This window comes from Cariama cristata, unplaced genomic scaffold, assembly GCF_000690535.1.
Source record: "Cariama cristata isolate BGI_N322 unplaced genomic scaffold, ASM69053v1 scaffold43022, whole genome shotgun sequence".
Taxonomy (NCBI): Eukaryota; Metazoa; Chordata; class Aves; order Cariamiformes; family Cariamidae; genus Cariama; species Cariama cristata.
Window position 1 is genome coordinate 1 of NW_009606322.1, and position 16,107 is coordinate 16,107.

Genomic DNA, 16,107 nt, shown 5'->3' on the forward strand with positions numbered 1-16,107 from the left:
CCTATTGGGCCATGGCGCCTTCCCAGCAGCCCCCGCGCCGGCGCGCTCACGCCCCGCCCCGGAAGTGAGCTCGCCGTTGCTGTGGGGAGGCACCGGCCGGCTGCTCTTACGGGCAGCGGCTCTGCGACTTTTTTTACTATTAAAATAATAACGTGACAACTTGGTGAGGTTTTTTTTTATTAATAACAAATTTCACACAGTGAAAAGCATTAAGGTGCTTCATAGCCTCACCCAAGGAAGAGGAGAGAAGAGGCAGCAGCAGCAATGAAGAGTAAAGCGCAGGCAAGCTGCAGCTACACATTAAATGCTCTTTATAGTGGGCGGGAAGGTAAAAAAAGTTTTCATTTCGGTATTCAATTGAAAATCCCTGTTCTAGTGTCTGCTTTGGATTTCTTGGTCTGGGTTGGAGGTAGAACTGTCACTGCTGAGGGTCCAAACCACGCCGGCACCTTCCTCTTACAAGAGGTATGTGAGCTCTGGAAGAAGAAAACAAACGTGGAAAAGGGTAAGCATTTACAGGCTAATTTACACAGCTCTGCTCCCCGAAGTCATGCTCAACAGGAGACACGAACCATCTACATTATTAGTGGAAGGCTTATGTCTCCCTTAAATGCAGCACCTTGTTCAAGTAATTGAGGGACTAAGAATCAAGCTATAGCAGTGGGAAGAACCAAGACTGGTAATCATCTGACCAGAAACAACAATGCATGCTGACACACCTCTGAATGTTATGCTGACCTTCAGGAATCACCTTTAAAACAAACACAAACAAAAACACACAAACAAAACCACCCACCCTCAGCTCTCAAGACAACAAATAAAAGAACTGCAGCTCCTCGGTGTGACCTGTGAAAGACTACATCCCCAGGCAGGGGATGAAAGTGGACGCCCCAAACTGGTGATACAGCAGCAGTACCTGCTACCTCCCCTGATTACGACTTGAGAAAAAGGGACTGAAACCCATAAACACAGCTTTGGGTGCCTGTCACCAACTGTGCAATGCACCTTTTCTTTCAATCTCTGTTGAGATGTTCATCTCAAGATGAACAAGATTGCTGGCAAGCTGCCCTTAGGAAGCCCATCAGGAGGACTGATCCACAGCCAGGAGAGAGGTTGCTCCAGTGCTTGCATCAAGAGGTGTGCGCACACCAGGACTCCCAGCCCAAGCTTGCGAGAAGCAGGAAGGGTGCAGAGACCATTACACTGATCATGCCTTGTTCCTGTGTTACAACAAAGGGGCTTTACTTGGAACTGATGTTCTGAAAGTTCTCTGAAGCCATCACCAGCAACCAAAAAGATAAACATAATGTGTTTAGTGTTTCAACTAAGATAGCTGCTGTGCTATTTAGGACTTATACCTACCTAACACTGACCAGACCATGAATAATTACTTGTCTGCATCATGTTTTGCACTCACATCAATATCCAGCTTCAAACTGAAGGAAGCTGTACAGCAAGTAGTGCTGGTCAGAGCCACATGAGCTCCCTTTAGAAAAAAACACTATAGGTATGCTTACACAACTTGTGTTTGTATAAACACCAGTGCTGATATTTGCATACAATCTCACAGAAGTCTATACCTGAAAGACGAAAGGGAGCCAAACGTCCTCTTAAAGTGTTGGAAGCATCTGCCACTAGATGGCTGACGAGATGTACTGAGGAAAAAAAATTCTGTAGCAGGCTGATGCTGTGAGCGAGAGGGGTACATTTGGGCATAGCAAGGGCAATAAAAGCAGCATGCTGTTACTATACCAAGGATATCAACACGAGAATTTGGCTGGCAATCCAGGCCAAGGTTTTAGATACAGTAAAGAACTCAGAAGCTGGGATTTTGGTTTGTTAAATATCAACACTCAAATCATCAGGTCTGGGCTCTGCTCCTGACAGAGCCAGTCTCTCCTGGCAGTCTCACCTTCGGCTGGGAGTCAGCAAACAGTTCCTCCTCTTCAGGATTGAGGGCAGGCTGATTCCAGGAGGCCAGTGTGATGGGCTTCAGGCGGCCTGCTGCCCCTCTGGTACCTGGCTGGCTGTCATCCACGCTCTGTACAGCCTTTCCATAGGACAGTAAGGAAGCAGGCCATTATACGTATGTCACAGCATTAAAGATTAAGTCTGCACAAACCAGATTCAATGCCAGGGCTGCATTTTGGAGGTGTTTTTACACCTCTGCCTAATGAGATCACTAGCCATTTCTTACCCGTTTCACCAGAAGAAAATTTGAGCAATCCATTTCAAACACAAGGGAACTGGAACTTACACTTGGGCATTTTTTTTTTTGTAGTGAAGAATACTTCCTCCATCCCCATGGCTCTGAGAACTTGAAATACTTGCTTCTGACTCAAGTGCTGTGTTTTCAAATGTGTTTTTACAGCAAAGGTGTCAGTTAAAAATGGCATAGTGGGCATAGAGGTATTAACTTCTAATTTCTGTGTAACAGCTGCTGGTCATAGGTTGGAATAGCCAAGCTGAGATTTTTTCTATCAACTACACATCTGTGCTACTGTCAGCAATGCTAATGGCAAGTCTACTGCATGCTTTAATACATTAAGAACACCTGTTTACTGAAGCCAAAGGCACCACTTGCAGATGGATTTTCTCTGCTCCTTCCTTCAATGTCGGATTGATCAAATCACCATGTAAAAGCAGCAGTAACGTAAGGTTGTTAAAATCCAAGAACATTCATTAGCAGATTCAAAAGCTGTTTGCTACACGGAATTGTTAGAACCAGGATATCTTCTGAAGGAGAAGTAAATAAAGACTATTTGGATTAGCTTTTGGATTCGCAGTCTACTCATTTGTATAATATTAATTTGGTTTCTAATAGCATGTCATTCCCATTATTAGCTCCAGCAGCTAACAGTAGCAGAAAAAAGTGTTATTAGAGCTCACACAATTGGACTGCCAGGTGGTCAATTTCAGGAAAAAGAAGGCTCAGACACAGATATTGTAGAAACAAAATAGCATTCAGGGATGCAAGAAATAATCAATTCGACAAAATGACACAGCTTGAGAAATTGTTTGAGCCATAGTTCAAGAAACCAACCCCAAACCTTGTAAGGAACAGGCATGAAATCCTAGCACAGGCAGCAGAAGGATTTAGAGTTTGGAATTTCTTTTTACCATTCTCACCAGGAGCCACGCAGTGCAAGGTAGCCTTTTGTACAAGATGCTGAACTGGGACTTGGGAGTCACCAAGAGACCAGCCGAGGGCTCAGAAAACTAGCCTGGCCTTTCTCAAACAGCAACATGGAGCTCCTTATTTCCTGAGATTTCTCCCCGACAAGTCAAATTTACAGCATGATGCTTCTTGTTATCACAGCTACACTCAGCAGCTTAAAGCAACTGAGGAACCCATGAAAGACTAAGATTTCTGGCAGGCATTGCCTCTGGCTTTTTCACTCTCAGCTCTTCTGCTATCTTGGAGCTTTCTGTACAGTAAGAATCACTTTTCAACATCAGGTTGGTGACGAGGTACCAATGCATGGAAGCAAGGCCAGGGCAGAATATGGATTTTGTGGCTATGAAGGATCCAGCTTACCAAATACTGGGAAGAAGTCTGAATTTCAGCTTTTTTCTCCACTGCCCCAGCTACTGTAAATCCAGGATTTTACAGGGGACCTTTTGCATCCACGTCCCGAAGGGCCAGACAACAGCAGAAAGCATTCATCCCTCTTCTCCAAGGCCACTATTAAGCTGCAGTTATGATGGTCTACAGTGGTGGACTATCATGTGCCTGATCTTCCTGGGCTGCATTTCCAGGACTTTCCACGGTAGAGATGAGCTGACAGTCCCACATGGGAACAGATCAACTCAGGTGACACATTTAACAGATCACAGCCAAGCTGCAGAGGGGCAGACCTCTTTCTAGGTTGATACTTTGCAAGGACAACCTTCTGGTTCTGCTCTGAGCATTGCTTTCAGAGGGAGGCAGTCCTCCTCAAAGCTGAGGGAAAGGGGGCTTGTGAAGATGAGACACTACTGGAAATAGCAACAACATAAGAGGGCTTTTAGTCTGCTCCTACAAAGAGGAAACATTCTTCTCACAAAACCAGTTTTATACCTTCTTTTACTAACCTTTGTTTCACTCCACAAGGCATCTTCCCTGCTTGCTTGATCTGCTCCTGTTTTTAACTGCTGCCCATCTGGCCACACCAACATCCTTTTGACGCCTGAGCCATCCTGAGACTTATTTCTGTCCTCTTTCTCCAGTAACACAATAGTCATCCTGATGAGATACAGTTCAATATTTGCAGGAACAAGTTTTCTAATTGCTTGAATTTTGGTGGTGTCTTGGGAAAGAAACATAAATACAATATTAATTGTTTTTTAATCCTCTTGCCCCTTATTCACTTTTCTTACATCACAAAACACATCAGTTGTCCCTCATTAAAGCATAGAGTAGATTAAGGCATAGAAAAGACTGAAAAATAAAACATATGGGTTTGACCGTAAGAAAACAGATCATGAGCTCATGGGATAAATCCCCACCTCATTCATGCTCACACACACTTACCATCCTCAAATTTAGTCTAAAACATCAGAATCGTCTACTTTAACTTGTGTGCCCTATCAACCATTTTCTCTTGAAAGGAGGGCTATATTAGCTCAGGCTGAAAAGCCTCTCTGCTTTCTTAAAGATAGTGCCATGCCAGTTCTCCATTCTAGCGTGGCACTAAAATTAAGAAGGCCATCTGAGAGTCTGGTTGAGCCTGTAACTGCTGCTGAAATTAATCTGCAATAGGACAAGAGTAACAAAGCTAGCAAGTCAGCAAACTCCGCCAACCTGAGAAATTAAACTGCGAGGGAAAGACTAAACTTAAAGTTGCTCAGTCTCAGAACCACAAGTCAGTACATGGTTGTCTTCAGCCCATGGCACCAGATGACAGCACTGAAGAACGAACTGCTTTTGCTGCATTTCTCAGCCTCCTCATGATAAACAAGTATCTTGCAGACAAGTTGCACTAGGGAAATTCTACAGCTTTTATTCAGCATATTTTCTGTAGATGCCAGTACTTACAGGAAGACTTTGTGAGGCTGATGTTTTTTTCCAAAAACACTGGAGTAAATACAGATTTGACAATGATGCCTGAATCCTTTCAGTGGCCATACAATTGAGTGAAAGGATTTGTAAAGGGCTACCCTTCTTTTGCTCCTTAATGAATCACAATTGCCTTATTTTACAACATAACCTTGAAAGGAAAGCAATGACCCTGCCATTGCCATGCTCTACCTTGCCATAGGCCTTCCAGAAATGATGAGTTCTACCTAAAGAAACACCTGAGCTGTCAGTTTTTCATTCCCTTCATCTGTATGCCACTGTCATGAGAAGCTTCAGATAAGGGCTGCAATGCTCACCCGAGTCAATGGGAGGATTACGGATAACATCAGAAATGATCTGTTGAACTTCAGGAGTCAAACCTGCTCGTTCCAGGTTGACAGGGTAGCCAGCTTTCATTGCCTGGAACAGGTGAGTGCCAACTTCAGAAAGAGGCAGAGATCTGCTCTCACTTATAGTCCTCTAGGGAAACAAAGGCAGAAGGAATTAAGACGGCATAAGTGTCTGAAATACAATTGAAAGCTCAAAGCCTGGCAACCTCCCATTCCCAAAAAGCAATCAAGGAATACTGGCACATAGCAGTGTAACAAAGCTCCCCAAAACACTTCATTACTCCTAATATTTATCTCATTTCTTCTCCAGCTTGTAAAGAAGATTTTTCTCGAGGCTACTACTTCTCAGCTTGAGTGCAACATCTCAGCTTGAACTTACTTCAGATGAAGAGAGGTTCTACCCAGGAAGAGTGCTGTGCAGCCACCTCAAAGGCTCACTACGGCCTGCTTATAGCTCACATCCCTTCTGTCACAAAGCTCGCTACCACCCCCTTTCTACCCTATGGCAGCTGAATCGCAGCTATTTCTACCACAAAGGAAACAGATGCTTTTGCCTCACAGCTAAGTCAGAGTTATCAACCCAGCTCCTACTTCATGAGATTTCTGTGTCAAAGCTTCACGTGTCTCCTGCTAAGTAGCTGTGATGCACCTGACCTCCCAGTGGCCTATTTGATCCATAACATCTATGTAGAACATGGATAAGAGGATAACCAAAACAATTTCCCCCTCACTTTCACATCTGTTAGATGAATTCTTCTGTTAAAACATTTGCCTTGAATAAAAACATCTCAATCTACCTAAACTTGTACTTTTCGAGGAGAGATTTCAAACTGTTACTCGTCTTCCTCAGTAAAAGCTTGAAAAAAGCTCTTCTTTCAATTTCTCCCCAGACAATACACATACTGTGCATGTAATCATCAGGATTAGTGGATACAGAGCATCAAGTTACCCATTAATAATTATACAACTGTTTCTCATTAATTAGTCCTTAGGTACAGTTTTAAGTTAGGGACCATGTGACAAGGTCTACTTGTACTCTTGAGGGGGGGAAAGCAAAACTCAAAGCAACTTCAGTTTCCTACTGTAGAATTAAAAAGCAATAAGATGAAACATATCAAAGCAGCTCATGAGTCTTATCTTCACAGGGCACACAGCAGGATGCCAGTTTAGCCACAAGCCCTGTAGCACTTCAACTTAGATGCGACAAGTAACTTGTCCTCAACTTCTGTTTGTAACAGGAAACACAGCTTTCCAAAATCTGAACTAGAAAGCCACAATAATAGTTCACACTTAGACTTTAGTTTTGAATTGAATCTTCCCACAAGCTTTGTTTCTTGACATGCAAGTCTTACACATGGAAGTGGCATAGGCAAAGGAATAGGGATTTGCTACCTAAACCAAGAACATAGTAAGTGAAATTTATCCCAATGGTTATTAACCTTAAAGATATGCCTATATACAGCCCCATGCTTGGTGTCCTTTCCCACAGGCTACTGGATCAGGAAGTTATTCCTTACTATGAAAAAGGAAAAAGAGAAACAGGCAGAACTAACACCTGCAATAGAAAAGCACGCTGCATAACTGTACTGAAACATGCCAATGAAGTACCAGCAACAATTCTGCCTGATGCCCTGCCGATCTGTGCGGGCATTGTAACATGTATGGAGCTGTATCTCACCTCACTGTATCCCACCTTACAGCAAGCCCAGTTTTTCATACTTTTACCAGTCCATAGAGGTAAGTCAGATAAGCTACCATTTGCCAGGAAGGATACTGCCTCAGTGTTTTAAAGCAACCCCACGCCAGCACTGGGCAGAGGATTTAAGAGAACTTGCAAATCCCCCTCCTCTAGACAAAGCATGCCTGCCATTAGTTTTTGAAAAGGAAATGACCTTCACAGGGAAGGGCTTACCACAGAGAGATTTTTCTCCTGGAACAGGACATAGGTGACGTGTTCCGAGGGAGACAGGGCTTTAGTAGACTTCCAGGGAGATGCTTCTTTCTGATCTTTAGATCCAGACATGGGGAATATGTCAGTCTAAGTGAGATAAAGAGGATTCAGAAGAATTATATCCCAGTCACAACCAATGGATATCTGAAGTTATCTAAAACAGTAACATAGATGAGTCATTCATCTCTATGGAGGTTAGTTTTGACCCCAAGTCCATGTTCCACAAAAAACACCAAAACAAAGAAGGAATCCAATGGACACCCACATACTCCCTTCTTAATAAAACAAACATGGGATTGTCCAAGGGACTTGCAAAAAAAAACAAACCCACACACCACAAAACCAGTGTTCAGGTCAATACAACTTCTTAGGTGTTGCTCATTACACATAAAACTGTTCCATCAAAACAAACTGTGGTTTTCAGCCTGCTGCTTAGTATGGGAAAGTCCTCCGTTTGTTTTAATCTTTTGCTCAACACAGATTTCTTAGGGAAAAAACAAAAAAACCAAAAATTATTTTGGTCCCCATTCCTAGATCATAATAGCTTTCTGTGAAGCAGAAAGAAGACTCCACAGAGCCTTCTCAAGCATTACAGAGAAGTAGTATTGCTGCTCTACCTGCTTTCTAGAGTAGATAAATCCCTTTAACTGCAGATTTACATAGAAATTAAGATCCCCAAAGCAAAACTGCTTCATAGTTCCTCTAATCCTCTCCTCCACGGTCTCTCCCTAGTGGTGTCTCTCACCATAGTGGCTGATGAGGAGCCACTCTACAGAAAGTCTTGGACAGAAGAAAATCAACTGTGAAAAGAGAACCAACAAGAATATTTCCAACAGTTGGAAATCTAAGCTCTTCTGCCAGTCTCCCAAGGAGATGCTTAGAGGAAGCAAAGCCCTGTCCTCCAAGTCTACCGAGTCAGTAAACCACAGTGAAGGAACACTTCCTATACCTTTGGCCTCCAGGCCCAAACCACAATAACTAGCTGCAAGCTCTCAATAATACCACACCTAGTGGATACTCAGCCTGGCCAGATGGGCGACCTTCATAAGGACACCCTGAACTTTCAAGATGACCACACCAATCTGGAACATCAGCCAGGTCCTGATGTCATTGCCAAGTAGCACATTCAGATTTGGGAGGCCTATTTGTACAAAAAGGCTAGCAAGTTTCGCTGCCATGCCTAGATAGAATAGCTGTGACAAGGACAAACTCTGAAGGAGAAATCTGACGCTGCAGACCAAATGTCTTTAAGGCTCTTGCAAAATAGCAGACACTTTAGTAAGTAGTACCTGCAAACCATTTACTTGGCAGAAGTCCTTGATTTCAGCCAGGAGAGGGATCAGCAGGGTGGATTTTGCTTCAGATACACCATCAATTCTCTTCGTATTCTCAACATTTGTAGGCCTGGTTTAGGATGAATAATAAAAGCCATGTCCTATGACAATGCTTTGAAACACCAAGTGTCTGTTAATGACACACACTTGGACTACAGATCTATTAGTCAAAACTTGGAAGTATTATTATTATACCCTCATCATCTCTGCAACGAATTAAGTTCACTGTTTGCACTTCTGAATCATGAAGCTTGACCACAGCAAAAGTTGCTTTGCCGCTTAATACTTTGGAGGATCAGTTCACCACATACATCTTTATTTGCTTTTACCTCCCAAGAGCACATAAGCCCAGAGCTCTTCCATGGATCAACAACATACACATTCTAGAAGTAGTGCTGTCTAATGCCTTTTAGTAGCCAGGGAAGGCACTTCAGATGCATTACTAACTGAGCTGCCCCACAATACCCTCATACAATGAGGAAAAAAAAGTTTTCCCTTCCATTCAGTAGTTGAGAGCAACACTATATTGTGCTTATTCTTTTACGCTACAAAGCTACCCATGCAAGGTAGGGGACAGCTCCCGACCTGTAGCTGACCCTTAGCAGGATAATGGCATACTAAAGTGATTGAAACACACAGAGAAGCACACAGAAAGGTACAGATTAGTAGAAAACGTACACCTTCCTCCTCTGACTGGTCAACCTAATAGGAGGCTTGGATACAAAGACAGGCAAGGCTGTCATCTGGGTTTTTTTTTAGTAATAACTAGAATGAAGAAGCAAGTCTGATGTCAATAACTGTTTAAACTTACACCAGTTAGTGGTCTACAAGGGTATTAGAGCAAATGAAGATCCTCAGGAAAAGATCTGCTCCTCTACCACAGAGGCATACTCTCCCAACAAAAGCAGAAAGGGGATTTGTGACTTGGCTTGCAACCTTCTCAGTTTGTACAACATGCATGCATGCTGGCTTTACCTTATTCGGGCCATCTCCACCAGGATCTTATTGGTTGCCAAGACAGCTGGAGGAATTACCTTCTCATTAGCTACCTTCTGTCTAGCAGTCAGCAACTTGCCATACAGAGCAGCCTGTGAAGAACAGTGCCAAATTCTCATGAAGCAGCTCTAAATCGCTCACATAGGTGTAATTAATATGAGAGGAAAAGTTATAACTTCCTTCATCTTTCCACTAATACAAAAAAAACCTGCAACCCATTAATCCATCTTAACATATTTAAACACTCTACTAGGACTTCTATTCAAAACATCTTTGTAATAGTAAGAGCTGCCCAAGCCAGCTGCTCCAATACCGGTGGACCATAGCCTGCAGGTTGACTGCAATTCACAGATATCCTCCCTCTTCCAAGAAACCTACCTCTAGTTCTTTTTCTCGGGATGAAACAACAGGTTCTGGAGGCTTCAAAGGAGATTTCACTGGTGAGTGCTCTGCAACACTAAAAAATAAAGTACCACGAAACAAGCCCTGCATTAGGTCAGTATATTCAGGAACTTTGCAGAAGGCTGTAGGAGAGCAGCAGCCCAACTTATTTGTCCTGCTGTCTGACAGCAGCATCAGACTGTGGTCTGGCACCTTGTGCTAAGGCTGCACTCATACAGGACTTGAACTGGTTGGGGCAGAATCAGCAGTATCCTCACTGTAACAGAATTCGTCTGTGTTTGGTCCTGTAACTTAAAAATAGCCTCTTACCGTACAAAGCTCAAGCAGATGAAATTGCAGTTTTGTGGAAAAAAACCAAACAAACTCAAAATATCCCTATCAACAGCTAGATGCTCATTAACAAAAGCATATTCTTACAAGCATTTGTCCATTCATCACATTATTTCGACAGCATCCCACGAGAAACACCTTACATTCTTCCCCATGGCCAACATTAATCTTGGCCAAAAAGAGCTAATAACTTCAAAAGCATCAGTGACAAGGACACAGTTGCTGTGCTGCAAGCAGAATTAAGCTGATATTACTACTAGGCATGTCTGCCCAGAGAGCAGCACCACAGCTACTGGTCCATGGGGTCATTACTTACCAGTCTAATTAGGGGTAAATGTCCCTATGATTACACTGCAATATCTGTTAGACAATCTAGAGGAAGATTATCCTTTCCTAAGAAAAGTGTGAAATAACACTTGTTTTTGATTGTAGCTGTCTCAAAATTATTTTTCTTCACATGGCTACAGTGGCAATTATTCAGCTTAAGTGACATATCCTATTTTCCTGTTGTCTGCCAGCATCAGGCTGCTTGCCTGAAGGAGGAATTGAACCGCTCAGAAATGCAAGGTGCATTTAATCTGAAACACCACACAAGCCAGGAAAACAAATTACTTGGTCTGCTTTTTGCCAAAGTTTGTTTTATTTCTTTTGACCTGAGGGAGCCTCAACTTGATCTCAGTCCTCTCCAGACTAATGTAGAAAGGCAGAAACCTACATGCTCACTTACAGCCCCTGCACAAGGCATATGTTCACTTCTGCCAGCTTTAAGAGCGAGTCACAACTTCGTCACTTTTTTGCCTGAATTACATTTGGAAACTGTTTGTAAAAACCTCTTCTCCATTTCTTATTTTGAATCATCACAAGTTAAAATCCATTAGTTTCAACCATCACATAGAAAATAGACTGAAAAAAACACAGGCCCAGTAAAAGTATCCTATACAAATCTGCTATTGCTCCATTTTTATCCACATTTGCTATTTTTCTTGCTTGGATTTGAAGTAATACCAGTAAGAAAGCTGGCACTTCAGCAATTAATAAAGCTTGCTTTGCATGTGACACTACAAACATACACAACTTGTCAAATTCAGCAAAGCCTGTTAAATGTTGTAATAGTTCAATGTTTTGAACTACAATGCAGTATACAGCAAGTTTTAAGCACTTGTCTTTTTAACACATAAACATTTTTACTGTCACTTCACATAGAAAGCTGATTTTAAGGATCAGCCTACAAACAGTATCCCTATTAACACAGTCAAAATTAGGTAATTCTGTTTTAATTTAGAATACTGTACCTGTTAAGTATGTTATTGGTTCTTGCAAGAGTTTTACCTTTTCTCTCACATGAAAACATATCATACAGAGACATCTATAAAAAACAGAAGACAACAAACATGCCGATTTATTAGTCTTTCCACTGAAGTTGCTGTTAGCAGCAAAATATTCACTATGATACACTTACAAGTTTTTTTTAATACTAGCAAGGATGGACCACAGAGTGCAAGAGGGGTTGTACTCATACAGACCTGCTTGACTGGTGACCGTGTTGTTCCTTTTGTGTCTGGGGAGCGCTGTGCTGAGAGCACAGGTAAAGGTCTACTCCTGTAATAAAATATAATTATATCTTAATAAAAATCAGACCAAGTTATTTGTATAGTGACACTGCCATTTAAAAAAACCCAACATTTTGCTAAACAAACTGATTTGAAGTTGTTACAGGGATATCTTTGGCGAATCAAAAGTTCTTATTGACTTCTTTTAAAAGTTATTAGAATCACCATTCTTGGTGAAAAACCACCGGGGACCTCAAGGCCTCTTAATACTAAAACCTTAAGGAACAAGAATCTTGTCTTATGGAAGAAAAAGATTTGTGACAACAATGGAAAAGTAGGTCAAGTGCATAATTGGGAAAACTAAGTTGTTAGCTGCCCTATTTAAAGTCTCACAGTTTAACTCATCAATATTAGAAAGAACGTAAATCTTGATGGATTTTCCTCTACCATTTCTTGTATTTAGCTGATTAGTTTCTCCATGACGATGCATTGCCACAACATACTTCCAGGCTACCCAGAATCATTGATGAAGACACACGCTTTCCGAGCAGTTTTGGTAGTTTCTCCAAACTACATTTCCCCACTAACCTTCCCAGTTACACGACTGTCTAATTAGCTCCACTGAAGACCTCAGCAATGAGGCACTGTCAGATTTAAACAGGCAAGCCATGCCCTCTCACTTTCATACCAGCAGTCCATAGAGGTGGTCTATCCAGGCACTCCCATTGACTTTTTTTGTATTATGACACTGCCTAAGGGAAAACTTTCGCTAGAAAATCAAGTGCAGAAGTCTCCTGTCCAACCTAGCCATCTCCAGAAGCAGGCTTCAGAAATGGATCTGATGTTAAATTAATAAAAGAAGTACTCAAGAGAACACAAGTACTACAATTACCTTCTAGGAGATCTCTGCAGATTAAGGTCTTCACTGGACTGTAATAGAAGACTTGGATTTGAAGCAGATCTAGCTTTTAACAGCCAATTTCTACCCTGTAAGAAATAAACCATATGGCTTAGCTATAGATTACTCAGAGAAGCTTTCGATGGGTAGTTTCACACCAAAAAGTACCTTCTGGGTAAGCACACACGTGGTTGCAAATTTGCTACGCCCAGAGACTTCTTCGAGGAATTCTTCTGTTATCAGCTGTTGGCAGAGCAATTTCCACCAGTTCTCTGGCCAGTCTTTTCCACTACCAAAGAGAGGGTGTCTACGGTACACGTCTGGCAAGCGTTGGGAACTCTGAAATTATTGAAAGAACTGGTCAGGCTTCTCCAGTCCTTTTAGAAGAAAGTTTCCAATATAACCAGTAAACCAAAAACCCGAGAAGTGAGGAACAGGTCCTCAAGAACATTTTTCCACAGAAAAACTTTACAGAAAAGTCCCAAGCCAAAATATTTTATTCAAGTTTACGTATATCCATTACAATAACCAAACCTACAGCACCTCAATGATAAGAGCACAAACCATGCCTATTGCCTTGTTCATGTCACCTGAGGAGCACTCTCACTTCTACTAACCTAATCCACTCCTGCGCCTTCTGCCAAGGCTGTGACAAGATCGTGACTTTCTGCAGTAAGACCCCAGACAAACCTACGCTTAGATCACAGAACTGTTAAAACACCTCCCTCTGTATGTGGAGGAGGTTACAGGAACGACCCAGCCATCCACAGCAGCAAAGAAAGTAAGTCATCTAGAACAGTTCGTATTCAACCAGTTCAAGTCAATCTTACATCACATGAGTTCAAACAGAACTAGTTACCTGTTCTGTTTTTAACTAAGAAGAGCCTACAGAAGTAAAAACAAATTGACAAGTCCTGTTTAAATTGCAGGACAGGGGTACAAAGCCAGAAGCAAGCTCACTACAGATGTCTGCTCTACTCTTCCTTCTCTGGCCTTCACTATAAAGTGGGTTTTGTTTGCTTTTGTTTTGTTTTTAAAAGTTGATTTACTTGTCTCTTACCAATGGTTCAGACCCTAAAAAAAGCTGATTAGCTCCTGTCTGAGTTCTCACACCCCCTGAACTCAGGGCCCAAATGGATGGCAATGGGCTAAAGATCCTTTCACAAAAAGAGAAACTCTTGGCATGAGCCTGAAAAGTTGAGAACTTTTCTGAAACAGGGGATCAAGCATTAGCAGTTAAGAGTGTCTCAGACAGAAAGAAGTTTCAGTTTATTGCTAGCATATGAAATTAACAGGAAGGCACAGCAGGCTTCAGACGCTGTTATCTGTAGACTTGCTGAATCCCTCTCCACTGCAGAAACTACAGGGCCAAACAAGTAATTTTTTTTTATATATACATGTACCTGTATATACACCAATCATATCCTCCAGAGAGTGTATGTGTATACACATATATCTGCGATGCTATTTAGATAGGACATCCCATGGGAGGAAGTGGTGAGAAAAAAGCAGGGGGTGAGACTCACCAGTATAGTCTTCGACAACAAGAGAGTGTGGGGTGGAGGCTCACCTCTTACCACTTATAGGGCTGGTTGTTAACACAGGTTATCCAGATTCGTGTTAGTACTTCTACCAGAATCCCCTCATGCTAGGCGCTATGCAAACACAGAGCATCTATCCAAGAATGTCGTTTTCCTTATAAAGGAAAATAGAACAGGCTGATGTTGAGAAGAGGAAACCACATGAAGGAAGTCCAGGACAGGCAGCAGATGGTGGCCTGCTAAGCTCTGTACTACCTTCAGGGATTACAGTAAAGGAACAATTTGGAAAATTTCAGACAGTCAAGGAGCTGCTATCCTACACGCACAAAAAGAGCAGCAGGAAGAGGGGCTGGTTTCAGACCTTTAGCAGCAGGGGATGGAAGGTGGAGCAGCCAGCTGCAGGCAAGCGGGGCTCAGCTCACTGCTGGATGGGACCAGGGCCCAGAGTCCCAGTGGTGAACACAAGCAAGTCACCCATTCAGCAGGCAAAGAGAAAGCATCAAGTCCCATGTCCTCTCTTCTAGAGATCCCTCAACTTTTAACATGCCTTACTTGAAAGCATGACTACATTCCTAAGCTTTTAGTTATGCCAGTTACATTAATTACTCCAATGGCTGCACATTTTCAGAGCATTGTTTTGACTTGAAGAACAAATTCAATAATGGAAATAACTATAAAAGGAATGAGATGCAGAACGCTAAACTTCGCCTCCACATTTGGGCTAAGCACTGTCAGTTAAGCTTGGCATAGGACTGACCAACAGAAGCCAAAATTGCTATTTCAACTTCATACAAATTATTAAGTGCTAGACGTACTACTAAAAGCCACTCACCACCAGTCACTGAGACTACTAATAACAATAATTGCTGAAATAGCTACAAATTCCCCTGTCTGCTGATAAAAGGAAACCTTAAGAGTTGCACATTCTTCTTTGTTTAGCAGTGTTAGTATAATATTTCTGTCAATGCAACTCTAATTCACTTTCCCAGAGGGCCTTGTTCGCTTTCATGGTCTGACTCAGCTTTCAAATGTTAAGTGAAACATGGTCTCCCCTTGTGGTCCACTCAAAGCCTGTTGGAAGCCACCTGGACTTTGCAAAGAGGTACCACTAACTTAAAAGAGCATGAATCCTCCATAAACTATACACAAGCTTTTAAAGCAACATACCAGTCAGCCTCAGACAGATATAGATGTAAACTTACAGTGATATTGATTATTTCATACATTGGTTCTAGAGTACACATTGATGCAACCAATTAAAGAAACATGTTTTTTTGAAGTTATGTTGGCCCAGAAAAGGGTATTCTTGTAGGCACTAAAAGGTTAGTCTGTATTTGCAGTACAAGTTTGGCATCATCTCCACTTCTTCCAGTAATGTCTAATAAATTAACAATCAGGATTACATTAACATATGTAACAATATTTTTCCCCTAGACACACTTGTGTGACAATTAACAACTTCCTTATTAAAAGGAAAAAGAGAGGGACATAATTGACCTAGTTTTATCAAGTACTACAGGTGATTTTTCACACACACCCCCGCCCTGAGTTAAACATAAAAAGTGATTCTGTTCTTACTCTCATATTTTATTTCTAGTAAGTTTCTTGCCTAGTATTTAAAAAACATTGTAAGTAAAGGTATATAGAGATCATTTATGTTCATTCTAGTATCCTATTTCCCATCTCACTACTTCCAAGTCAGACAGCAGTACAAAGC

General features: G+C 41.9%; 1 protein-coding gene across 1 annotated transcript in view; it reads right to left on the reverse strand.

The window, feature by feature from the left end:
• Positions 1 to 353: 353 nt before the first annotated feature.
• The window catches only part of WRN (Werner syndrome, RecQ helicase-like), a gene marked incomplete at its 5' end in the record, with an annotated part of 32,300 nt that continues 16,546 nt past the window's right edge, over positions 354 to 16,107 (reverse strand). Inside the window, 13 exons of the mRNA XM_009696292.1 lie at positions 354 to 476; positions 1,913 to 2,050; positions 2,563 to 2,634; positions 4,075 to 4,289; positions 5,356 to 5,518; positions 7,301 to 7,426; positions 8,629 to 8,743; positions 9,649 to 9,761; positions 10,048 to 10,126; positions 11,694 to 11,767; positions 11,925 to 12,000; positions 12,844 to 12,938; positions 13,018 to 13,188. Coding sequence (XP_009694594.1) covers positions 354 to 476; positions 1,913 to 2,050; positions 2,563 to 2,634; positions 4,075 to 4,289; positions 5,356 to 5,518; positions 7,301 to 7,426; positions 8,629 to 8,743; positions 9,649 to 9,761; positions 10,048 to 10,126; positions 11,694 to 11,767; positions 11,925 to 12,000; positions 12,844 to 12,938; positions 13,018 to 13,188 — 1,560 coding nt within the window. The remainder of the gene's footprint in view (positions 477 to 1,912; positions 2,051 to 2,562; positions 2,635 to 4,074; positions 4,290 to 5,355; positions 5,519 to 7,300; positions 7,427 to 8,628; positions 8,744 to 9,648; positions 9,762 to 10,047; positions 10,127 to 11,693; positions 11,768 to 11,924; positions 12,001 to 12,843; positions 12,939 to 13,017; positions 13,189 to 16,107) is intronic.